This window comes from Chelonia mydas, chromosome 4, assembly GCF_015237465.2.
Source record: "Chelonia mydas isolate rCheMyd1 chromosome 4, rCheMyd1.pri.v2, whole genome shotgun sequence".
Classification (NCBI taxonomy): Eukaryota; Metazoa; Chordata; order Testudines; family Cheloniidae; genus Chelonia; species Chelonia mydas.
This window is the reverse complement of record NC_057852.1, coordinates 39625120-39651400: the sequence shown is the minus strand read 5'-3', so window position 1 is coordinate 39651400 and position 26281 is coordinate 39625120. Positions and strand designations below refer to the sequence as shown.

Genomic DNA, 26281 nt, shown 5'->3' with positions numbered 1-26281 from the left:
TATGTTGAGGATGGATTCTCCCAAACAAAATAAGTTATTTAATTATTATTACCATACTGCTCATTTAGTATTTCTCATTGCATTCACTGACATTCAGTACTACTTTAAAGGTGAAATTGTAAAAGGAAGATCTGCCTATTTCAGCTATTTATTTTTTATCACAGCTGCATCTAAAATGATAGTACAATAGAGTAACAACTATATTTTTTGCTCAAACATGAGAATTCAAGAACAGTCCAGAAGAAAGAAGTATGGAATTAAAAAAGTTTACCAACCTGAAGATCCCGCATGTTCAGACATGTTCCTTTCATCATCGTCAATGCAGCTTTCTCCTGAGAAGGAACACTTCTCATGATGTTGTTAATTTGGGCAACCAGGCCTTGCATTTCTTTGTTGCACTGTTGGCATTTTGCACACATGCCTCTCTTACACACAGGTGTAGAGGAACTTCATTAAAATATTCCCAAACTGGGTCTCTTTTACGGCCTGCTGCCATTATAGGTTTTCCCTTCTAGTGAGAGAATGGTATGGTAGATCTCAAATCAATGAAGGCTGCACTCAGAAAGACCTCAAGATTTCTGGAATATGTTGCTCAAACAGTTTCATTTTTGTTCTTACTGCCTGGTCCCTCCCTTCTCACATTTATCGCCAGACTTCTTCTCCTTGTCCAGATCTATTCTGTCCCCAACAATCTTCTATTCATTGAACTTTTTGAAACGTTGCACTTTTAGAGAGAGGTAAGGGATTGACTTTGTGTGCACAAATTTGCAGAGGGACAATAGGGTTGAGGTCTGTTATTTCTCACCTCTATATATTATTTAAAACATTTTTGCTGTTAACCAGCATGTTATCCAGGGGTGAAAGTAAAACTGAGCTCTTACCAGTACGGGGCCAGCTCTGGCCCCCCTGGAAGGGACGGGGCCTCGGGCGGAAGGGGCGGGGCTGGTGTGTCAGCGTCCCCCAGCCAGCCCATCTGCACTGCCTGACCCACATCGTGCGGGGCTCCAGTGGCGATTTAAAGGGCCCGGGGCTCCAGCAGTGCCTTTTAAATTGCGGTCCCGGGGCAGCTACTTCTTTTGCCCCACCCCACCCCACCCTGTCGGCGGCCCGGGGGCGGGGAAGGGGCAATGACATTAAAGCGCTGCTGTACGGACTGGTACTGCCGGCCACTTTATACTGGTACGCTGTACCAGCCCATACCACTTTACTTTAAGCCCTGATGTTATCTCTGGAGACGCAAATCCACAGTTTGAGAACTGCAAAACGAAGCATCTCTGACAGTATCGTCTAGACTGAGCACTGAGTCCCATTGGGTAGATAGAAAGATGAACCTAAATAATCAATACAGAAGCCTGTGGAACCCCATAAAATTGGGTCCATAATCCATGAACTATTGGAACTCATTTACAAAACTTTTCTTAAACATTACATGAATATATTGTCTCATACTATAGAATTAGAATTTATAATCCCTATTCCATGATGAGATATCTTTGAGCTATAATGTATCTTAATTAAAACTATCTTTAGATAGGTTTTTTCCTCAAAAAGCATTTTATCAAAAAAAATCCAATTTAAATTTTAAAAAATCTGATTTTTTTAAAAAAAGTTTAAAAAAAATCATTGATTTTTATCCACCCTGTGATTAACTCAAAAAAATTAATCACGATTAATCGCACTGTTAATAGAATACCAATTGAAATTTATTAAATATTTTTGGATGTTTTTCTACATTTTCAAATATATTGATTTCTACTAGAACACAGAATACAAAGTGTACAGTGCTCACTATTGATTACAAATATTTGCACTGTAAAAATGATAAAAGAAAGTATTTTTCAGTTCACCTCATACAAGTACTGTAGTGTAATCTCTTTATCGTGAAGGTGTAACTTACAAATGTAGGTTTTTTTGTTAGGTAACTGCACTCAAAAACAAAACAATGTAAAACTTTAGAGCCTACACGTCCACTCATTCCTATTCTTGTTCAGCCAATCACTAAGAGAAACAAGCCCGTTTATCTTTACGGGAGATAACGCTGCCCGCTTCTTATTTACAATGTCACCTGAAAGTGAGAACAGGCATTTTTGTACCTTTTGTGCAAGGTATTCATGTGCCGGATATGCTAAACATTCGTATACCCTTTCATGCTTCGGCCACCATTCCAGAGGACATGCTTCCATGTTGCTGATGTGCGTTTTAAAAAAAACAAAAAACGCATTAATTAAATTTGTGACTGAACTCCTTGGGAGGAGAATTGTATCTCTCCTGTTTTACCCGCATTCTGCCCTATATTTCATGTTATAGCAGTCTCGGATGGTGAGCCAGCACACGTTCGTTTTAAGAAGACTTTCACAGCAGATTTGACAAAACGCAAAGAAGGTACCAATATGAGATTTCTAAGGGTAGCCACAGCACTCGACCAAGGTTTAAGAATCTGAAGTGCATTCCAAAATCTGAGAGGGACGAGGTGTGGAGCATGCTTTCAGAAGTCTTAAAAGAGCAACACTCTGATGCAGAAACTACAGAACCCAAACCACCAAAGAAGAAAATCAACCTTCTGCTGGTGGCATCTGACTCAGACGATGAAAATGAACATACATTGGTCCACTCTGCCTGGGATTGTATCGAGCAGGATCCATCATCAGCATGGACGCATGTTCTCTGGAATGGTGGTTAAAGCATGAAGGGACACATGAATCTTTAGCACATAAATATCTTGTGACACCAGCTACTACAGTGCCATGCGAACCTCTGTTCTCACTTTCAGGTGATATTGTAAACAAGAAGCGGGCAGCATTATTTAAGTAGGACTGAGTGGACTTGTAGGCTCTAAAGTTTCACATTTGTTTTATTTTTGAATGCAGTTATTTTTTGTACATAATTCTACATTTGTAAGTTCAACTTTCATGATAAAGACATTGCATTACAGTACTTGTATTAGGTGAATTGAAAAATACTATTGCTTTTGTTTTTTACAGTGCAAGTGTTTGTAATCAAAAATAAATATAATTAAATACCAAGGCATGCTGATTTAACACACAGTATTATGGAAAATATCTAACACAAAGAATGCTTGATAAACAGTAAAGTGGAATTTTTAAAATTGTACACTTTATATTCTGTGTTGTAATTGAAATCAACATCTTTGAAAATTTAGAAAACATCCAAAAATATTTAATCGCAGTTAAGCAATAATAGAATACCATTTATTTAATTTTTTTAATTGCTTGACAGCCCTAGTAAATTTACAAATAAATTGGGAACTATTCTTCTATTCCCAACTTCTGTTTGGACTTATTTTTAAGGTGGAAGCATAGATTGCATAAACAACCCAAGATTGTAGTTTAAAAATATTTGTATTATTAAAAAATTTACAATTAAAAGCTTTATTGTAATAGCGATATGTATTCACTGTGCACATTAATATGCTACTGGTGCTGGGCTACTCGTATATTTAGGTGATTGAAGGCAAATGGCTTTTGTCCTTTTTCTTGCAATACATCCGTGCTAGACACCAATAGACTTCTCATGCTCATTCTTGTATATTAGTAGATTCTGCTTTTCGGAGGAACAAGTCAGACCAGCTGTTTCAAATGAATGTTGTGCTCTGGAATGGCTATGGGGTTAGAAGTGTAAATCTGATTCACTGGGGGAAAACACTGATCTTTGGATTCGTGGATCAAGTAACTATCTAATGCAGACTGAGGAATAATTTGGACCATGTGTTTCATACAACCTTTATGTAGGATATATTCCCTGAGTAGAGAATCACCTTTGACCTTCTTTTCTATGTTTGATTAGAAATATAAAAATAGAAAGTGAACCAGCACTGAGAAAAGCTTTAGTATTGATTACACTTTTTTGTCTCCTCTACTTGGAGGAGACAAAGGCAACAAACAGGTGTTAGAAATACCATCTGTAATAGAAGTTACATTAATTTTCTGTATCTTTCTGTATCAAGTTTTCTTCTTATGACTAGAACCTCTTGATTTGTCTTGTAATGATGATTGCATTACATCAGTTGCCAGCTAATAGAGAGTAGAAGCTTGTGCGTGTCTGTGCATTAATATTCAGTTTGCCTGCTTAGCAGTTTCTTTAAGCCAGCTTCCAACATCACTCAAAACTCAACAGGATGCCCTAAAGATATGAGGTTTTGTCAAATTCTTGGAGGCTGGTGACTGCCTTCTCTTGATATAAGTTCCGTGATTTACTTTGGAGAAGAAGGTTGATGTTTGGTGAGCTTTGGTAGATGTTTGGGGAAAGTAGAGCGAGGAGAAAGGGTTACAGGAAGGGGTAGAACAAGAAGAGTATGAAATGAAATAGAGAAAGGATAAAATGAAGATGGCAGGAGGGATAAGAAGGAGAATGTGGAGGAAGATAATGAAGAGGGAGAAAGTTGACCACAGAGTGGTTCAGTAGCAATATTCGTAGTTTGTATAGTTATAAATAAAAATATGTATGTAGCTGCCTTAGAAAAAAATGAAAATAGCTTAAATAAAATGGCTTCCAAGGAGTAACAAAAAGAATTGTATGGTAAGTTTCTAAATCCTTAGCTGTAACTATTTTTGGTTGCATGTTCTTTATTAATTTGGTGCTGTCTAGCAGCAATGTCTTAGACATCAGTGAGTCAAACTACTGTCTTCACATTTCTATTTTAGTTGTCGTCCAGATATATTTATGAATAGTTTATTTTAAATAAAAATGTATTTGTGTGTGTTTTAATTAGATGTCAAAATTAGGAAATTTTAGTTATTGCTAGTATTGTGGTAGAATCTAGAGGTGCCAGCTCATGTTGGAGCCCCATTGTGTTATGCCCAAACACTTTTAGTGAGAGTCAGTTCCTGCTCTGGGTAGCTTGCAGCGTAAATAGACAAGATAGACGAAGGATGGGAGGGGAATCAGGGACATGGAGTAGCGAGATGACTGACCTAATGTCAGGTCAGTGGTGATGCCAGGACTAGAATTACACTCCTGACTCCCAGTCCTTTACTTCATCCGCTGTATGTTGTGTACTATATCCTTATCCTATCCCTGTGTACTGCACATATTCTTACATTAGAAAGAACTGGTATTGTAGTTCAGGACAAAATAGAACAAGATAGAAAATATAGTTCTATTTTTATAAAACATATTTATATTTTATTTTTAATAAAACAAAATTATATTTTTCTTAAAGGAAAGAGCGGTTCCTTCATGTTCAGAGGTGAATTATGCTCAGAACAGTGTAGAGACCAGAACACCACCCACTGCTTCCCACACACAGGCTGTTCCTCTTTCCTCCGCATACAGAGATTCTTCAACTCTCTCCCCATTATTCCTCTCCCCCGCACCACGATACATACACACACTCTCCCCTTGTTAATACAGTAGGAATCTTCCTCATCCAAAACTAAGGCTGTCCCCTTGTACCCCACAGGTGGAAAAGGGGACAGATTATTTGACATTTGGGTTCAGAATTTCAAAAGAACTTTTTAAACTGCACCAGCAAAATCTTACATACAGGTTTAATTGCTTCTAATAAGTAATTATGTGTGCAAATGAATACTTGTTCTCTGTATAGGCACACCGTTTCCTCTGTGTGCGCACTTCATTTCTATTGTCATAAAAATATACTTCGTGTGGGGACAATCTGAGGAGACTCCTTTGTAATTTTGGCCCTTATAGTCAGTGGTATCAGTGTCATTTGTGAGGAGATACTAGACTTTCTGGGTTGTGATTGGCTGAGATGATTTTTTTTCATATATATATTTATTTATTTAACATAGATTAATTTCTCTTCTCAGGTTTCAAGGCCCTTCACCTCGCAACAATGCAGCACCTTCCTATCCCCCATACTGCCCTCAATCACAGCCATCCTATCCAAATACTGCATCCTCCTCATCCACAACACAACTGGCTAATCAGCTCAGCACCCTGCAGATAAATAACTATGGTAATGGTTGCGTTATCATTTATCCATTTTCATCAGCTAAAGCTATTAGTAAAATATGATGATAGAGCCAACAATTTATCTATTTTGATGTTTTAATAATGTTAAATAAGTCAAAAGTAAACTGTACATTGCTCTTTGAGACCACTGTGATGAGCAATGTTACTTACTCAGGTTCCTAAATGTCAGTCTCATCCTGCTCCTTCAAGTGTGTCTACCTTTAAATGTTCTTGTAAGAACCATATAGGGCAGTAGTTTTCAACCTGTGGTCCACAGACTAAGATTTCCAAAGGGGGCTGCACCTCCATTTGAAAATTTTTAGGTGTCTGCAAATGAAAAAAATTTGAAAACCAATGATATAGCCTGAAGATTTCAAAAGTGCTGAGTGCTAGTTTAACTGTGCTGTCGTTAAAGGTAATAGTAAAATTCCCATTGACTTCTGTCGAAAGAGAGTTAGGGCAACACTATGAACTTTTAAAAATTCCACTTTACTGTTTATCAAGCATTCTTTGTGTTAGATATTTTCCATAATACTGCGTGTTAAATCAGCATGCCTTGGTAATTAATTGCTATTCCCACTAATGGATATTGAGACTAATTTTAGAAACTTGTCTTTTTTTAAAGTTTGGTTGGTCTTTGAAAGTGACTTAAAAAAAAAAAAGGTAACTCAACAGATATGCTTTCTGAGTGTACTGAAAGTCATATCTGCTCACTTTAGAGTGTATTATGTCTTTATTCTGATTAACGCTGTAGAATGAACACAGCTATGAGAGGAGTGAACTGGACTCTATTCTTGCTTGCATAACATCAGAATTGTTAACAAAGTTCTACTTAAGGGCTTTATTGTGCCCTCATTTACAACTGTGCACCCACGCTGAAGACAATGGTGTTGCATAGATGTAACAGATGGCATAATTTGAAGACCGTTACATTGCACAGTTGTAATGAAATCAGAATTTGGCCTGTAGAATCTTTTACCAGTAATGGTGTTTGAGAGTGAAAGAGCCCAGCTTGACTTTCAGATCCCAGGGTGAATTTGCTGTGGTGCCAATTAGAAAAAACTAATTTTTATTTGTAAATCAAGAAAACTGTGAAGTGAAGTTACTGGGACACAATAATCATGGGACTCCTTTTGTCACTTTTTACGGTTACTTTTCAGAGTTGACCCGCACTTTAGTTTGATGTATAAGTAATTAATAATGGGGTTGCATAATTCACTAGCATAGCATTAAACAGACTTAGCTTCCAGTGATGAAGTTCAGCTATATCCTGCTTTTAAAAGACCTGTTTCTGAAAGCAGATAACATAGGCATGAATTTTATGATGTTAGAAAGGTAATCTGGAGCTAAACACTTTGTGCTTTTTACAGTAGTAGCACCATTTTATAGGGAACCTCTTCGAGTCATTGTGCCAACCTCTGTGCTGACTGCCAAGTTCCCATATGCATTCATTTTACTTGTGCTGGAAGAGAGCAAGTGCTGTCTTTCTAGGCATATCTTTAAAAGTTTGATACTTTGATTTCTACAATAGCAACCAAAACTTGAATGCAAATTAGAACAAAATCTATGAAAGCAAATTAATTGCTAAGGTCCACCTTTTCACATCCACACGCCTGTTCTCTTTTCACAAAACATCTGTGTGAAGCATTTGGGTCTGCAAATTTTGGGTTTGTGCAAGAAGACAACTAGAAGACAAGAAGATGTGTAGTTTTCTAATATGGCATGCAAATGAAAGACTTTCATTTGCAGGCAAGCTGTGTGAGTGCCCAGAATATATGTGTCACCCCTTCCGTGTTAGGGACTGAACTCTGGGGGTTTGGGAAATATCTGTTGTAAAATCATTTTCTGGATGAAGTAGGGATCCAAGAAGTTACAAAATAAGGTTTCTAACTATGCTATGAAATGGTCATGAGCCAAATTCTGTGGCCTTTCATCAGGTAAAACTTGGGTCATTGGGTATTTTGCTCTATTCAGGAGTGGAGAATCTGGCTCTCTGACAATAAGAAGTGCATGTATTCTCTTACCTACTCAAGCTGATGAAGTTCCCTTGGAATGAGGATTATATTGGGATCATATAAGAAATACTGTGCTAATACAATTAGGAATCACATAATTATGAGAGTTATTTTATATTATGTTACTAAACCTGTTTTCAGCTGTGCTGGAGCTACCGCTGGGTTCTTGTTGAAATATCAACTCTCACATTAGTTTTTGTGCTTTTTGTTGACTCTGTTGCAATAGTACTTTGTTCTATTTCCAGCAAAGATTTGTTGGTTTTTGTGTTTATTTTATTTTTTAATAGTAGAGTTTAAATTTAGTGTGTATGCAAACCTCCCATTGACTTCAATTGGTTGGTTCTATAGACCTACTGAAAGTTACAGAGTGCAAACTTAGGGCTGGATCTCATTCATATCAGTTTGGAATTTACCATTGACTTGAGTAAAAGCAGGACTGGGCTCCCATCTCTTTTTGTGTGTCTTATTTTGGGGGTTTTTTGACTGTCACCTGTGTTGTTTAGAAGGGTTAATGAGGACAACTACAAAGTGGTATGATACCAGATAAAACCTTCCAAATTCAGGACTAGATCCCTAGCTAGCTTAAGTTCAGTATCACTCCATTGTCTTTACTAGTTGCTGACTCCAGTGAAATGAAACCAATTTATTCTAGCTAGGATCTTGTCCTCAGTTTGTGCAATTAATTGCAAAGATGGGGATGGGGGAAGCTTTTAAAATATTCCTTAGCCTAACGGATTAAATGCACTGAGAGTGCAAATGCACAGTGACATTATGCCTGCTTTACACAGGGCTAGATTTGGTCCAGCATTTTTATTATATTTCTGTGAGATGTTTCAGACTAGGCAAAAATAATTGATTTGTGTTACTGTTAATAGTTTGCCTTTAGAAAATATTTTTTTGCCGTTCCCCTGTCATTTAAGTGTAGACCTTAAATAGTCTTTAGTCTACTGAAGGTATACTTTTACATTGCTCTGTTTCTCCTACTTACACTGATATTTTGGTTGACTCCAAAGCTAAGCAAGAAAAGAAAATGTAAGAATTAGGGACCAGATCCTCAGCTAATCTAAATTGGCATAGCTCCACTGAAGTCAGCAGCTACTAGGCTATGTCAGTTCATACCATCTGAGGATATGGTGGGCTTATATTTTGTAGGTGAGGGTTTTGTTTACTAATTAAAATGTCTAACTAAATATCTTTTAGTGTTTGTAGAATAACTTCTTGCTCAAAAAGCTTAAGAGTTTTAGTTGACGTACTTTTAGCTCTCCTGAAAATTCTTTCTTACAAGGTCTGTCAGGTGAAATTTGACTCAAAACGTAGGTTTTGTAAAAACAAACATTTACAATATGTAAGCCCCACAGCAATATTTCTATAAGCATGATAATTTCATTTGGAAATAGGTTGTTTTTCTTATGAGCAGATAAGTATTCCTGTGCGGTGTGTGTAAAACATACATTGCAGCATTTAGTACCTGAGAACCTGAAACTGAAGATGATTGTAAACAACATGAAATGAGTGGCATGTTTTTTCTCCAATGGACCAATCCTAGTAAATTGGAGAAAGTAAACACATCATAAAAAGAAAATTGGATATTTCAGTATTCTTTGCTTTTAATAACCTAAACCTAAACTTTTAAAAGTAACTAGTCCCCAGATCAAGACACCTTAAGGGCATGACTTTTCAGAGGGTTTGTACTTAACATTTTGTGAAAATCAGACCTCATGGTGACAAGTTGGGCACCCAAAATTACTAGGCACTTTAGAAAACTTAAGCTGTGACATGTTTATTAATAAGGTTTATTACAAATATGACTTTAGAGCACTGTCAGTTTAAATTACAGTATTCTTACATAGGCTGAATATATATTAGCAACTAAATGATTGTTAGTATGTTATCATTTTCAGAACATTTGATATATAACAGGAATGTTCTTGCACAGGTCCTGGTGCTTCTCAGAGTTCTCTCATGCCTTCTGGGATTCCAACATCTTTTCAAGGTCCATGTCCACCACCACCACCAACACAGCAGCAAATGGCCTTGCCACCTGGATCTCAGATTCCTCCGGCACCAGCAAATAACCTGAATGGCGTTTGTACTCCACCCTCACTGCCTCCAATGGCCATGCAGGATGGGATCCCAGGATCTGTACCCCCAAATGCCAACTTGCAGCAACTTCCAGGACAACCTCCAGTGCCTGGGTATCATCCACAGCATGGTAAATATGGATGTTTGGTTTCTTATTTAAAAACATGCATTAAATATGGTGCGATAGAACTGCTGTCATCTCATGAGTAAAGCTGAAACTAAAGGGGCAGTTTCACTTTTGACACGTAGGACTTAATCAGTCCTTGGAGGCACTGCTGACTACACCACAGCAGCCACATGCAGGAGGAACTTTGGTACCTGGGCATGTCATGCCTAATTTTAGACTTATCCTTCAAACAATGAATCATGGGTATAAAAGTGCAGGAGCTTTTACTTGCACTTGTAAAACTGTATCTACAAAAATAGAAGTCAGGCTAAGGCCTGTTGTAAAATGTGGCTATATCATATTATAAAACTACTCTCTCTCCCTTTTTTGGGGAGGGGAGAAACTGAGCTGAAAAGTGTTTTTCTTGTTTTGTTTTTGTTTTAAATTATTCATAAATACTACTTCAGGGAGATTTTCTCTTTCCCCCTCTCCATCCCCTCCCACAAAGAAAGCATATTTTGCAGGAAGTGGGAAATACACTGTGTTTTATTTCATTAGCATTTGTATGGCAAGATAAAATGCCCAGACATTGGATGGAACAATGTAAGAGCTTCATGACCGAGTTTAAATGCTTTAAATTTGATGAACGGGCTTTTGTAATTCTGCAGCCAACTATGGCCCTCAGATGGCAGGCTCTCAGCTCTCTTATCCTGGTGCCTTTCCTGGGGGTCCAGGACAGCTTGCTGGTCCACAGCAGAGGAAGCTTGATCCTGACTCCATCCCAAGCCCCGTAAGTAATATAGTATTTAGTTAAAAGTGAATGCTTTCATATTAGAATGTTACAAAGAAATATCAAAGCTAACTTCGTGTTTTTATGTTGTTGGGTTTTTTAGAGTTCTAAAATGTGCTGTGCCACATGGCTCAGAGAATATGTTCATAATATAACATAATTCTTTAATTATGTGGTATTCTGTACTTAGAGGGGTTATGTTGTCACTTTTACATGAATTGGCAGCAGCATGTAGCTTTAGTGCCATTTCTGGAAAATGTCCATGAATCTTGTTAGAAAATTAGTGTAGACTTTCTACCCTGCTAATTCATTGCTTTTTTTAATGTGAATTCTCCTCTGTAGTATTACAGTATGGTTCCCTTCAGCAACACCTGATCTGTTCCCAGGGATCCATATACACAATTACTACTCGCAAACGCTTCAAATAAACCACCATCTCCTGTTACTACAGGAAGATCTAAAACTTTAACTGTATCTGAAATATTATCATTTGAACTAAATGCCCATAGGGTTGAAAAAATCACCCAAAGCATCGCTGGGGATCTGTAAATGGTGGACAATGAAGCAGTAGGATGTACAGGCCTAGTCTACTGATGAATTAAAATGGCTTTTGGGAAAACTTTTCTACTGTGTGCCTGATTTTTCCCCCCCTCGCTTTCTTTTGCGCTGCTGAAGGCAGTGGAGTTACTCTTCGTTTACGCGGGTTGGAGTGAATCAGGTCTTATAAGTTATGGCAAACGTACAAAATGTTTTGAACTGCACTTAATCTCTTGGCTGGTCATCTCCCCTGTTACAATAAATTATTTACTCAGCCACTAATTGCTAATAAGATTTCACACTCTTCTAGAAATGCTTTATGTTCAAAGACCTCCTTAACTATCCACTGTTACGGACAACAGCCCTGTGGAGTCTAACCTTGCACAGCTAATTGGACTATTAGTTTCCCAATTTTAGGTATTACGTACTTACAGTTTTTACTGTCCTTCCATAAAAAAGGAGGATCTATTCTTTGCTACGTCTTAATAATACAGTCATGCAAATGAACTACTTCAGGAGCTCCCCTCTGCCTTATCATTAACGTAACTCATAAGCCAGCAACTGAATGCATTTCTCATCTTTTATATTCTACTGCCAGAGTTGTCCTAGTCTCTCTTTGCTTGGGCAAGCTAACAAACTGAGGACAATATTGGACCAGAGGAGGGGGAATTGCAGGGTGGGAAAACAAGTTCCAAAGCTGAGGAGCCTTTGCCGAGAATGCCCTGTTAGGTGATAGAGTGTACCCTTGTGTTTAATTGGGGCTTCAGCTCACTGAAATATTTGTAATATTTTGTCTTGGACTTAAATGCATATATCTGTTAGCTCAAAAATGTTAAAGGGTGTGACTTCAAAAACACCTAAGTCAGTTAGGAACACAAGTCCTGCTTGACGATCAATGGGACTTGTGCTCAGAAGTTACTCTTACCCAGATTCTCAAGGATTTAGTTGCTTAGCTCTAGTTAGGAAGTTAGGAGCCTAAATACCTTTGAAGATCTGCGCTTTAGGTACATGTGAAAACCCGACCGAAAGCCACAAGTGGATAGACAGCTGCACCATAGGCGCCGACTCCGTGGGTGCTTCGGGGCTGCAGCACCCACGGGGAAAAATTAGCGGGTGCTCTGCACCCACCGGCAGCCAAGTTCCCCCAGCCCTTACCCCCTCCTCGCCTGCTTCTCCCCCAAGCGCACCACGTCCCCGCTCCTCCCCATCCCAGCACTTTCTGCTCGCCGTCTAACAGCTGTTTGGCAGCGCTTAGGACTTTCCAGGGGGGAGAGGGAGGAGTGGGGACACAGCACGCTCAGGGGAGGAGGTCGTAAAGAGGGGGGTAGGGGTGGGAACTTGGGGGAAGGGGGTGCAATTGGGGCTGGGCGAGGGTGGTGCGGGCAGGGGGGACGAGCACCCATGGGGCAGAGGGGAAGTCCGCGCCTATGAGCTGCACTATTGACTATGCATTTGTGGAATCTCGTGTGTTTTCCACCATGTGTAAGGAAGAATTTACATTAAAGAAATATATTGTTAATACTCCATGAAGCAGTGTATAGCTGCTGGGGCAGGAGGCTAAGACCACTTCCTTGATCAGTTCAGACTCCATTTGCGTGGTCTTTAGGCATGGATGAAAATGGTATATAACAGTTGACACTGGAGAGAAGGAACCTTGAGGGAAAAGGCTCTCAGTTGCTCACTTCAGATGTAACTAAGTGTGGCAAACTTTTATTTAAAAAATATAAGTGTTTTTATGACTTGCAAGTGTAGACATTGCCTTTAATAGGTAAGTCATAGAATCATAGAATATCAGGGTTGGAAGGGACCTCAGGAGGTCATCTAGTCCAACCCCCTGCTCAAAGCAGGACCAATCCCCAACTAAGTCATCTCACCATTTCCCATAAAGCAGTATAACGTGTTGAATTCTATCTAAAAAATATCCCTGGAAAAATCTGATGTCTTGTTTCAGTTACCTTAGGAGAATAAACAAACTTGACAGTGACAGCAGTGTTAAAAAAAGGTTGTTAAATGGTTTGTTTTAGCAGCACAGTAAGGATCAGAACAACATGTTTAAAAGAAAAGGGATCTGGGTCAGTGACTGTAAAGGGCAAAGAGCTAATTGACAATCAGGAATAAATATCTCCGTGTGTGTGTTAGTTATGTTTATATGATAAAATTACAATAGTGTTGCCAGCTAAATGCCCTTTTATGTATAGCCAATGTTGATTAGATTTTTCTACAAATGTTAAAGATTCATCTGAGCTCTAACAACATCTATGAAATGTAGCATCTGTACTTTGTCAACAGCTAGTTCCAAGAATGATGATATATTTCTGTCAGTTAACTCTTAAGAATACCGTTTACATGCGTTTTCTACAGAGCTTAGTCTGAAAAAGGTTCACTTCCTTCAGCCAATGGACATTTTTTGGAGTAAATAATTGGTTTTCCCTTTGTGCAAGCAGCTAGCAATCAGTACACAATATGGAGAGTAGAGAGGAAGTCAAGCAAGCTAAAATGCAATACAGAAATGTTGTAGCCATTTAAAGGGACAGAGTCAGTTACGCTGGGAAAAGTTCAAAATGGTACTTGCCCCCAAGATTTTTCCCAGTGTATTGGGAATGTCTTTTGAACAACAGTCAATGGGCTCTATCCTGATGTATTGGGCTCTATCTCTGCTGTCTGACAGAGACTTCATGAGTCTCCCAACCGCAGTTAAATTTCAGGTGCAAGCTAAACTGCTATAAAACAGGCTTAAACAAATGTAAGACTGCCCACAAACAGCTCACCAGTTTAGCTAAATCTGTTCAACAGAACACCTTTAGTTAAATCATTTCCACTTCTGTATTTTAGGTGGGGCTGAAGAAGCAACTGGTCATGCTAATTTTGGCCTCAGGTGGCTATTCATTTCTGTGTCCACCCCAGGGGCAGATTAAAATTTCACCCAGCGTGACAGTTTGCCTCCTGGAGGCAGCTGCTGGCTGTAGAAGACCTGCCAGCTTGGCTCTTCTGACATTTGTTACTCAGGGAGAAGTCTCTCCTTTCAATGGAGAACTTTGCTGAGATTGCTTCCCCGTTAGTCCATTCCTGTGAGTTTTCTTGCAGAAGAGGGAATTGAGCATTGACTGTCTGACCTTCTTGGTTTGCCCATTATCCAGGTGTACTATGACAAAGTTCAACCCTAGGCAAATAGGAACTAAGAAGGGGCATGAAACAGTTATGGGCATAGATATATGTATATTATTGTATTAATCCTCTTTGGACAATACATGCTACAATATACTCCTTTTTTGCTATGCACATCTATAGAGATAATGAATGCTAATAGGGTTGCCTGGGGTGGGCGTTTACCTGTAAACTCTGTATGAAATTGAGGAAATCCATAGTCTCCCCTATTTCATGTTTTTCTCTTTATTTCTGATTCATCAGATTCAAGTAATTGAAAATGATAAGGCTTCCAGAGGAGGTCAAATCTATGCTACAAACATCAGAGGCCAAGTTCCTCCTCTTGTCACCACAGATTGTGTGATCCAAGATCAAGGTAACTATTTGTGTGATCACTTTGGGTTTTTTCCTAGTTGAAATGAAGTTAAAAAACAATTATTGACTGAAATTTTCAAATTTGGTTACTTCAAATTATGCTCCCAAATCCATGTGGGGAGGGATAGCTCAGTGGTTTGAGCATTGGCCTGCTAAACCCAGGGTTGTAAGTTCAATCCTTGAGGGGGCCATTTAGGGATCTGGGGCAAAAATTTGGGATTGGTCCTGCTTTGAGCAGGGGGTTGGACTAGATGACGTCCTGAGGTCCCTTCCAACCCTGATATTCTATGATAATTAGGCACCTAGACAGAGGTGATGGCATGACTTTCAAAAATGCAAAGAGATCCTGAACCTCTCATTAATTTCAATGGGATATGTGATTGCTCAGCACTTTTGAAAAGATATTTACTAATTAGATGCTTGTGCCATAAATAAAAGGCAAAACCCATTCATGTATCCTTAATTCTCCTTCATTTCCATTGTCTCAGTTGTCTGTAAAACATTGCTAATTGTTCTTTTTCACCCTATTCGTTAAGGTAGCATGGAAGAGAAATGACCATACGAAATGTTAATAGTTCAGAGCAATGCAGTCACCATTACTGTATTTCCATAGCTGTATTGTGTAGAACAAAACAGTGAGAGAGAGTGACAAATGCAAACTTGTAGCACGGAAATATTCTGTGTACCAGAATTGACTGAGATCTTTAGACCTCAACCTTGTATACACCATAAGCACATGCCTAGTTTAAAATTCTGAATGCTCCCATTGGCTTTGTTAATATTTGGCTTCACTGAGATTATACATATGCCGAAGCATTTCCAGAATCAGGGCCTTGCTGTGCTGTTTGAGGGCTGTCTGCTCTAGAAGAGGCTGCGCGACTGGCAGCTCCTCCAGTAGAGGCAGTGAGAATAGGGGAGTGTTCCGCTCCTCTCAGGATCCGGCCCTTAGTACTGCCAGCTCCTTCATAGCAAAACAACGTAGCATCTAGCGTGGCTTCCAAGTAGAACCTTTAATCTGACAGGAGTCACCTGAGCACAGCCCTTTTTCCTAATAACATAATCAAAAAAGCCTGAGAAGAATAGCAACCTTGTGCCCTACAATCCACACGTAAACTCGTGTCACAGTTCAGAATTACTTCACTTCGTAGCAAGAGTTGCACGCTCTAAAACAGTCGTTCTCAAACTTTTGTACTGGTGACCCCTTTCACATAGGAACCTCTGAGTGCGACCCCCCTTTTAAATTAAAACCACTTTTTTATGTATTTAATATCATTATAAATGCGGGAGGCAAAGTGGGGCTTGGGGTGGAAACTGGCAGCTCGTGACCCCCCATGTAATACCCTCACGATCCCCTGAGGGGTCCCGTCCCCCAGTTTGAGAACCCCTGCCCTAAAAGCACTGCATATGAGGGGTAACCTGGCTGGCTTTCCATGTGCTGAAGGACGTTGTCAAGGAATATACACTGTATCCTTTCCCAGAACTGTTGGGATTTATAATAGGAGTATTTCAGTTACAAGAATAAGCCTCAACTATGAAATATGAATGACATTTTAGTCAATCTTCTTCTCATTTGAAATAAAATATTTGAGTAGTTTAATTGTATAAAATAGTGGAAATAGCTATGAAGATTTTTTCTAATTAATGAAGGAATCCTCTTCACCTTCCCCTGTGCGCATGCTGCCGTTTTAAAAATTTTTGGCCTTTGAGATGGGCAGGAAAAGTAATGATTGACGGAATCATGCAGACGCACTGCTGAGTCCATGCTGGAATATAAGGTTAAAAATTGACACTTGCCAAGTTTAACTTGTAGTATACTGGTCATTTCTATTCCTGAGATTCAAACTATATGGTCAGAGTACAAGCTCAGTCACTGGGTCTAGTTGGGAAAAATGTATAACTACATATTCTTCTGGTTTTTGGAGGGCAGGGAGGGAAGGGAAGGAGAGAATGTCTTGTAAGCAAAGAAGTCTCTTCCAAATAACTGAGTAGTACAGTTTCAGGCTGAACTTTTAAAAGGAGTCTGAGAGTGAGATGCCCAGCTCCCATTGACTTTCACTGGCAGTTGGGAGCCCAGCTCCACGGGGTTCCTTTTGAGATCCCAGCCATGATTTCCACACTAAAGGGTTTTCTACTAGAGCATCAATAGCATATTCATGCCAGGAATAATTATTAATGATACAGCAACATATGTGTGGAAGACACTGACAAGTACTGAAAGAAAACAAAGTTCCTGCCCCAATGAACTTTAAATAGCTTTCGTACGCTGAAGCATTGAGGAAAGCCTATCAAGAAGAGGTGTAGTGGGATGATAGCCCATGAGAGGAAAGGGTGCAGAAGCTCACATGGGAAGAGAAGGAAACTTTTGCTAGTGTATTTATTTTATGTTCAGTGTTTATATTTGAATTGTCACTTTGCATTACTGTTTTGGCTTTGCTGTCCTTTTTTTTTTTTTCTCTTACAATCCCAGTGTGGATAAGAATCCATGACTTTTTTAAATAAAAAAAATTGGATTTTTAAAAATTTTTATTTAAATGCAGGTTTATTTTTTTAAATTAGTCTATTTAAAATTAAATTTGAAATTGAAACCTATGTTAAGATCAAAACTTCTTATCTGTTAAAATCATTTAAATTTAAGTTAAAAATAATTCAAGAAACATGTTTGCCAAGTTTTAAAGAAAGTCAAACCCTTGCTGGAAGTCACTGGCTGAGCACCTGGAACTAGACTTTGTTGAAGTGCTAACCCAGCAGTAGCCTCTTTTTCCAGGTGCAGGGAGAATATTTTCTTTATTTCAATGTATTCCACTAGTTCAGTTCCATGATTAGTTTATTCAGAGTTAAGAAATCAATTGGGAGTTGGAAAAAAGCTGGAAAACTTATTTTCTGCTTCTGACCTATGAATAAAAGGTAAGTGTCAGAGGGGCATACCTACAGTTCTAAAATCTTGAAGGACGTGGTAACCAGGAACAGTTCCATTCACTAACTACAGTGAACACTTCCTTTGTTTAATAAATTATTTTTAAATGCAAAACATGTTTTGATAAAAAAAATTTCATACATATGCAGCACATTGAAGGTAGCTTTATTGAATAAAAAATGCTATTTTGACACTAATAGCAAGTAAAATATTAATCAACATCTAGTAAAATGTTAAGCTGTGTAATTTCTTAAATAAATGTGTATAGATACAGTTTATCCTCCTGGCTAGCAAAAAGAAGCACCAAAATTATGTAAAGATTATATTTAGGTGAAAATAAAATGTTCTAATTGTTACCAAGCAATGAAAATCAACTTTTCTTTAAGAAAATAACTGAAAAGTGCAAATGCAGAACACAATTAAAATTCATTATTTAAATCAAGGTTTCCTGCTTGTTGATTTAAATCATGATTTAAAATAGTGATTTAAATTGCTTTGATTTAAATCAATCCACCCTACATAACCCTATCTCCTAATATGTTCTTTTAGGCAATGCCAGCCCTCGTTATATTCGATGTACTGCCTACTGCTTCCCATCCTCTTCAGATATGGCCAAACAAGCTCAGATTCCACTGGCTGCTATCATCAAGCCTTTTGCTGCTGTTCCACCAAACGAGGTAAGGGATCAATAAATACCTATCCAAAAGACCTACTTCATGGTTTCTCATATTATGATTTTATGTGACAGACTAGTTCTTTCGTGGTCAAGTATTTGTATTTACCCCAGCATTTCGGGGAGAAAATCTACATTTCTTGCAGTGGTGCAACTCCAGTGGTGTTAGCAAGAGTGCAAATGCTAATGTAGACAGGGTTTGGTGTCATCAGGACTACAAGGTTAGGCGTCATAGGTTACCACGTACCCATACCCAGCTCCACAGCAGATCTGTTGCTCCTGACACCTTAGTTCTTTTCCTCATTCTTGGAAACAGTTCAACTGTTTTGGCTGAAATTTTCCAGAAGGATTTAGCATGAGGTAGACACCCAGCATGAAACATTCTAGCCTGGCTGGTAAAGTTTGACAAACAGAGTCTTATCATTAGAAGTGTTGCGCAATCTTAGTAGGCGGTGCTGAGCCCCCTCCGATAATTCCTCACCTTTTCTGCGTCTGCTAAAATATGTAGCTCTGTTTTTAAGTCAAGATCACAGTGAATAAAAAGGCTCTTTCATATGGAGAAAACCTTACAAATATTAAACAATATCAATATCAATTTTTTGTTTTAGAATTGCTGATGTTTTCTAATACTGAAGCCATATATTTCTTTAAAAAAGGGATTCCTCTTTCTCTTGTGAACTATGGTTTTAAATCTTTTGCTTCTTTGTAGCCTTTTGACTTGACCAAGGTAGACTATAAAGAGTTAAAATATCTGTGAGAGTGTGTGCGCACTAATATTTCAAGTCTCTCACCCAGTACTTTCTGACTAGAATTAATGATGGCAGGTACAAAATACCCATGCCTTCGGAATACTGAATACTTCACAGGAGCTCCCATAAATGCAATCGAGCAGCATTCTGCAGATGGGGCTCACGAGAATTAGGTGCAAAGTGAGAATCCATCTTTGAATGAGTTGCAGCTCACTTTGACATTTGATGGCTTTTTGATAAGGGAAGGGAAACTCTGGTTTTTACTGGTCACAGTGTCTCATTTGATTAGCTGTAATGTCTCCTCTCTTCTGCAGTTGCTAAAACGCTCAATGCTAGCAACCAACAAATTTAATTTTGTTTGTTTTTTTTAAAAAAAAAAAACACACACAAAATAGCACAGAATGTCTTACTAGGACTCGGTGAACCATGGCTACAACATGCCCGCCTGTACGCTATTTTTGCAGACCCTTTGCTGTGACTTGGATCAGTTAAAGGAGCTGCAAATGACAGTTGAACTATAAAATTGATTTTGTTTACCAAGTCAATGGCACAGTTGGCATTTGGTTTCCTTTAATACTGGAGATCTAGATAGATAAATTTTCATTATGATGGCAAGAACTTTATAAAATACCTACATCATCTGCACTGAGTCCATCATGATGAATGTATATTGTGTATACCAAGTCTCACCGATATAAATAACATTTTAAAGGCTATGAGCGAGGGTTAGGTTCACTCAGTTGCCTAATAGTCCTCTGGGTGCAGCTTAAATAGTAAATACATAAATTGTTATTAATTGGCCTGTGTGGTTCTTTGGGAACCATTTACACTTCAGGATGAATTCAGAATAGGATATAAAAGTCACCTGTTACAAATTGCGTTCTTAATGGTCATTGTTGACAAAGGAGTTTGTGGATTGTTTTTTGTTTATAGGAATAAAACTGCTGGAAATGTAGGAAAAACCTTGTCTTGTGTCAATATCTGAGTGAGTTGATGTGCCCGTACAGACTGTGGTGATAGCATCCAGTGGTGCTTGCTCTTCCCTTCTGGAGTCTATCTGGAGCAGGGATTCTGATTTCATTATTGGAGTTATTGCTTGCATTGTGGAGTAAGCCATGTTACTAGGCAATCCAGCTGAACGGAAGTTGTGTATAAAGTACTCCTTCACCTTTGCTTTTCTGGCACCATTTCAGTTACTCTAAACTGTACCTAAGCATTGGGGAATAAATGAAAACATGGATAAATTCATCCTGTAAACAAATTCAAGTCTGAGGTTGATAGAATTGTGTATGCTTGCTTCAGGGCTGAATTTTGTCCGGGGGTCATAGGTGTGGAGCCTGTAGCTGGCTAGAGAAAGATCCCCTGCTTTTGAGGTACATGTTGGTACCAACTAGAGAGTTGCACACTTCGCTTCTTAAGTAGACCAGTTGGTACGCCCTATGAGAGAAAGCAGCAGCTTCATACCTGTATGCTGCCTGTGATGTATAGACAGACACAGGGGGCAGCAGAGAGATTCCTCTCGACGCAGCATTTTGGTGGTGGTTGTGGGGAGTGGACATGGAGATGATTTGGGGAGGAGTTACAGACACTCCTCAGCCCCTGAACTCAGAGCTGCTTTGTCCTTTACCCTCCAGGTACTTGTTAACCTGTCCAGCCACACACCTGTGGACCCTTCTTTTTCCAGAGTCAGTATTTGCAGAGCTTGAGATGATCAACCCAGAGTTCTTTATAAACAGGCTCTGTTCCTCACCCTGCTCATCTTCCTTCCTCATGGTCCCTGCTTTGTCCTGCGGCTCTCCAGTCCCTCTCCTTCGGGTCTCTGCTTCCCTCATCACCATTGCCTCACCTTCTCTCCACTCCCATCTTTCCCTGCTCCCTCCAGGTCCCCACTTTCTCTCCCCCCCCTCCCCAATCAGTGGTCCCTGCTTCTTTCTCCCCATGCTGTAAGGCTTTTTTATGTCTGTTAGATCCCTGGCTACACAGTCTCCCCATGCAGCAAATTAAGCTGCTTCTCAGATAGGTATAGGCAGCAGCAAGGGGTGTCAGAGAGATTTCTCTATCTGCAGCACCCAGCAATCGGTAGCTTGATTTTCCTCTAAACTAAACTTTTCGGATTTCCCTTCAATTGACTGGAATACTCCCTGAAATTTTGTAATTGATTGACTGTGGTGTTCAAAAATTATCATGTTCCATACAGACAAACAGAAATGCCCTCAGGTGTAGGGCTCACTTTACTTGGCCAATGGCATATGGAGATGTAGGGGAGAGATCTTGGAAGCTAAATGTAGACTATGAGGTAGAAGCGTTGGGTCCAGGGTCTCAGTGATAGCTTTCTCTGAAATGCTTTTGGTCCCAAATGCAGGTCCAGCTTAGCAGAAGGAATGCAGAGTCTCAGTGCATGGTTGAGAAGAGGAATTTAAGTTTATTAGGCACTGGAGGGTATTTGGGGGAAAGAAAAGCATATACAGAGGTTTTTGGGATATTCCTTAATCAAAACAGAAGCTGACTGCTGGCATTGTAAAATAAATAAGATATTGAGGGAGTATTTAAACTAAGAGCTGAGGGAATGCTGGCACAAGCTGAGGAGCACTAAATTTGGACAAAGACATCTGTTAAAGGCATCTGTAATACAATGGTGTCTGAGTATCCAGCAAAGAGTAGGATACAAATTACAACTGAACTAGTGCAGAGACAGGATCAGAACAGAGGTAAATTCTGTAAAATCATCAAGGTGTCAGATTAAGGAGTTAAATAAAAACAGGCCCCTAGTCAAGAATAAAAACAGCAAATGCCTGTATGCAAATGCAAGAAGTTTTAAAAGCAAAAATAAACAAACTAGAATGCCTTGCAGTAGACAAGGACCTAGACAGAACAGTCATTACAGAATCTTAGTGGAGTGACAAAAGCCAATGAAACACTGTTATACTTGGTTATAAACTACATAGGAAAAACAGACCAGGCCAAAGAAGCAGGGGAGTAGGGCTGTATCTAAAGGATTGCACAGAACCTATCAAAATGACAATTCTCAGTGGAGAGGAGTACACAGCTGAATCTATGTGGATACAAATCCCAACCTGTACTAATGTAAATATTAGTAGGGCAATACTACCAGCCTCCAGACTAAAAAAAAAAAAAAAAAATTCCAAGAGGAAGTAAAATCTAACGCATTGATGATAATGGGGACTTCAACTACCCACATATAAAATACTGAAGACACAGTTTAGGGAAATAATTTCTCAGCACTTCAGTGATAGTTTCTTAAAGGCTAATTGTGGAGCACACAAGCGGAGAGGCTAATTCTTGACTAGTTTTAAGTAAAACGCAGGAGCTATTTCAAGTGACAGTAGCTGAGCCACTAATAGTGACCACAGTATATTTAGTTTCAACATTCTAGGGGCAGGTAGGGCACCAAAAAGTGACACGGAGACATTAATTTGAAGTAAAATTCTTAAAAGTGGCATGGATACTACTTAAACAAACCCCAGTAACAACCTCAGAGAGTATATATATATTGCTGCAGAAGAAGGGAATCAGAAAGACTAAGCCTATACGGCTAAATGACAGGGTTTGAGAGGCTATTTGAGCCAAACAGAAATCCTTCAAAATTTGGACTTCTGATCCTAGTGAAGCCAATAAATAGGAGTATAAATTATAGCTGGCAATAAGTAATAGGGAAAATGGATTCCTAAGAGCAAGTAGCTAACAGTGTAAAATGAATAAGAAATTCTTGAAGTACATCAGAAGCAGGAGGCCTCCTAAAGAATTTGTGGGTGTGCTGGGTCATCAGGGCTTTAAGGGAGTAATTAAGGAAAATAAGGACATTGCTGAGACTCTAAATGGTTGCTTTGCCTCAGTCTTCACTGACGAGGATTGGGAAGATACTTACCCTGGATCTGCTCTTTTCTGGTAATAAAGATGATCTACTCTGAGATTGAGGTGACAGAAGTAGTAGAGCTGGAGTAAACTGATCATTTAAAATGCAATAAATTACCAAACCCAGGAGTTGTAAAGGAGCTCAAGTATGAACTAGTCGAGCTGCTAACAGAAAATGTTAAGCTGTCATTGAAAACAGCCACTGATCCAGAGGATTGGAAGGCAGGAAATGTTGTACATATATTTAAAAGAGGTTCTAGAGGTGAGCTGGGAATTATAGATCAGTAAGTCTTAAATCTTAAATCTGGAAACTGGTTGAAAGGAAAATTAAAAACAGAATAACAACTGGACTTTTTTTCTCCCTTGCCAAAAGGCTAATTACTGTAGACATTACAGTGTCTTATTTATACTAACTCCTTATTTATTATTTCACAGACAAATCAGTTCTTTATCTTCAATATCTTGATTTGGATGATCTGTGAAAAGTATTTGTTTGTGATAGTTTTTTGAGAATACGCTATCATTGTTTGACAGGACTTATTTTTAGCTGGCACTGTTTTAGCAACAGACTGTAAAAATAAACGTAACTCTCTGAGTTATCATCATAGACCAGACCCTACACAAGTTTGTTCTGGAGATGTATGAATGTTTCCAAAGCCTGGATAAAGCATGTGATCTTTGTTTAACATTTAATGCTGCTTGCTATTAATATTATTTTAGAGGAGTATTTTACATTTTTAAAAAGCAAACGTTCAACAATTCAAAAAAATTAAATATAAATTTTTCAGTGTTTATAAATATGGGTGATTTAGTTTGTGTTTAGAATTATTCTCTAATAACTAATGTGTCTTGCCCTGTTTTACAACACTACCTAATTTTAATTTGACTTCATTTACAGAAATATTTGCTGGTGAAAAAATTATTTAAAAATGTGTAATTTTCTTCCTTTCAAAACAGTAAATCTGCTGGTATTTGACAAGATTAGCATGACATAACCATACAGAACTATAGTACATTAAACAGATACTTGAACTTTAACCAGTAGTCCAGGAGTGGCATTGTCCAAGGAAAACCCTGAAATCAGGAATGGAGTTATCTCCTATAAATGAAGAAACAGTCTCTGAGCTGGAAGCTGGTCAGTTTTTTCAGTTAGAGAAATTTGGAGGAAATTATTGGCCTCAGTCTAGTTGGGCTGGAAGGAAAAGCCGCGTTTGTGGCGATGAAAGGGATTAATAAACTAACTTGGAGAGAGACTATCCCCAGTAGCTTTAATTAGAAAGGTCCAGTGCTTCAGTGCTGTTAAGCTAGAAGAAGGTAGGTATCCAGTAAGGTGAGTGGTGGTAACCGGCTGTAAGGAAGGTAAGTGGTAGACATATGTTGTAAACATCATCATTTTGTCAAGAGCAAACTTGTAATGGCTGTAGCTGATTTTAAACAGCAAAGTAAATCTACAGTGCCTTTTGCTCTTCCTATTTTTTCTAAATCTTTGCAAAGAGCACAGAAAGCAGCCCAGCTCCAGAGTTACTATTATTCAGCCTCAGTGGGTAGAGTCATATCAGTTGCCTTTGGTGAAGCTAGCCGGCTTGTCACAGATCACTCCACTGCCAGGTGTGTCAATACTGCATCCACTCATTCACTGCTCATTCCCATCTTTCATCCTGGAGACTTAGGAGAATCCCCACAAAATCACACCTCTTTGGGTGCAGTCTCCCTGGCTTGTCCTAAAATAAGCAGCAGACTTAATACAAGAGCTCTGCTGTGCTCCGGGGAGTGGAAGGAACAGAGTTGTTCTGAGAGTCAAATGTTCTATTGTCTTCCCAGGTAATGAGGTCGGAACAACTCTGTCCGAAAGGGACTGGCTATCTTACGGGTAATGTTCCTCCAAAGAGATATGATGCAGACAGAGAATTAGAGCTGAAGGATTTATTAACACTATATAGAAGGCTAAAATCATAAAGCATAAGATGGATGGAATAAACAGAATTCACATGACTAAGTTGTCCATGCTACTTGAAAGCTTTGTCATAGCAGAAGATAATAAGCTTAAGAAAACTTTCTGAAGGCCTGGAAGGAAAGTTGCCTATCTAGCTATCTGTCAGTTTATTTTAAAATGTCATGCCCTTTTTCATATTGGTTTATATGGCAGTTGACTAGTGACTCCAGCATGTGTTTGAGGCATTACATCATTAAGAGGCCTCTCCTCACCCTCACTGTTACTCAAGAGTCTAATGCTAAAGCTTATGTATGTTCTCAGTTAGGGGAATCTGACCTTTTCCTATATGCAGGAAATTAATTTGTCTGCAGTAGAGTTTGTCTCTGGGTTATTCAAGATCTCTTCACATCACTTGAATTCAAATGAAGGTATCGATCATGCAGAAACTTCCCTCCCTCCAGTCTCTTGACTAAAGATTCCTTCTTTCACACTCAGATTCTAGAACAAAGGCAACAGCAGTGGAACCAGGGACCATGTAACCTATGAGGACGTGTCTATTCAGTTCCATTTTCCCTTGTCACAATCAGGATCTGAGACTCTTGTTAAATTGTGAACATTTCCAACGTTCCATTCTCCTCTTCAGGTTGATGGCTGACTCCTCAAGCCTTCACAAAGGTGTTGTTAGTGGGGGGTAGCTTCTCAAAGCAAAGTCTAGGTCCTCCCTGTCCTCCGGGATTGGCACATCAAGATCCTTATCACAGAGCTTCTCTCTAGTGCTGAAGAAAATAAGGGTGATCCAGTGGATATAATGTACTTGGATTTTCAAAAAGCCTTTGATAAGGTCCCTCACTGAAGGCTCTTAAGGAAACTAAATGATCATGGGATAAAAGGGAATGTCTTCTCATGGACCAGTAGTTGGTTTAAATGATAGGAAAAAAAGGGTAGGAGTAAATGATCAGTTTTCATAATGGAGAGAGGTAAACAGCAGAGTTTTTCAAGGATTTGTGCTGTTCAATGTATTCATTAATGACCTGGAAAAGTGACAAAATTGGCAGATAAGAAATTTTCAAGATAGTTGAGTCTGTGATATTAGACTGTGCAGAGTTACAGAGGGATCTCACAAACCTGGGCAACTGGGAAACAAAATGGCAGATGAAAT

At 38.9% G+C, this 26281-nt stretch overlaps 1 protein-coding gene across 2 annotated transcripts in view; it reads left to right on the top strand.

Annotated features, from left to right (window-relative positions):
- SEC24D (SEC24 homolog D, COPII coat complex component) overlaps positions 1 to 26281 on the top strand; it is a 91206-nt gene that overhangs the window by 11071 nt on the left and 53854 nt on the right. For both annotated transcript variants that reach the window (XM_007054446.4, XM_043545453.1), the window contains exons 4-8: positions 5787 to 5935; positions 9883 to 10158; positions 10803 to 10924; positions 14870 to 14981; positions 18444 to 18571. In XM_007054446.4, the coding sequence (XP_007054508.2) occupies positions 5787 to 5935; positions 9883 to 10158; positions 10803 to 10924; positions 14870 to 14981; positions 18444 to 18571 (787 nt within the window). The remainder of the gene's footprint in view (positions 1 to 5786; positions 5936 to 9882; positions 10159 to 10802; positions 10925 to 14869; positions 14982 to 18443; positions 18572 to 26281) is intronic.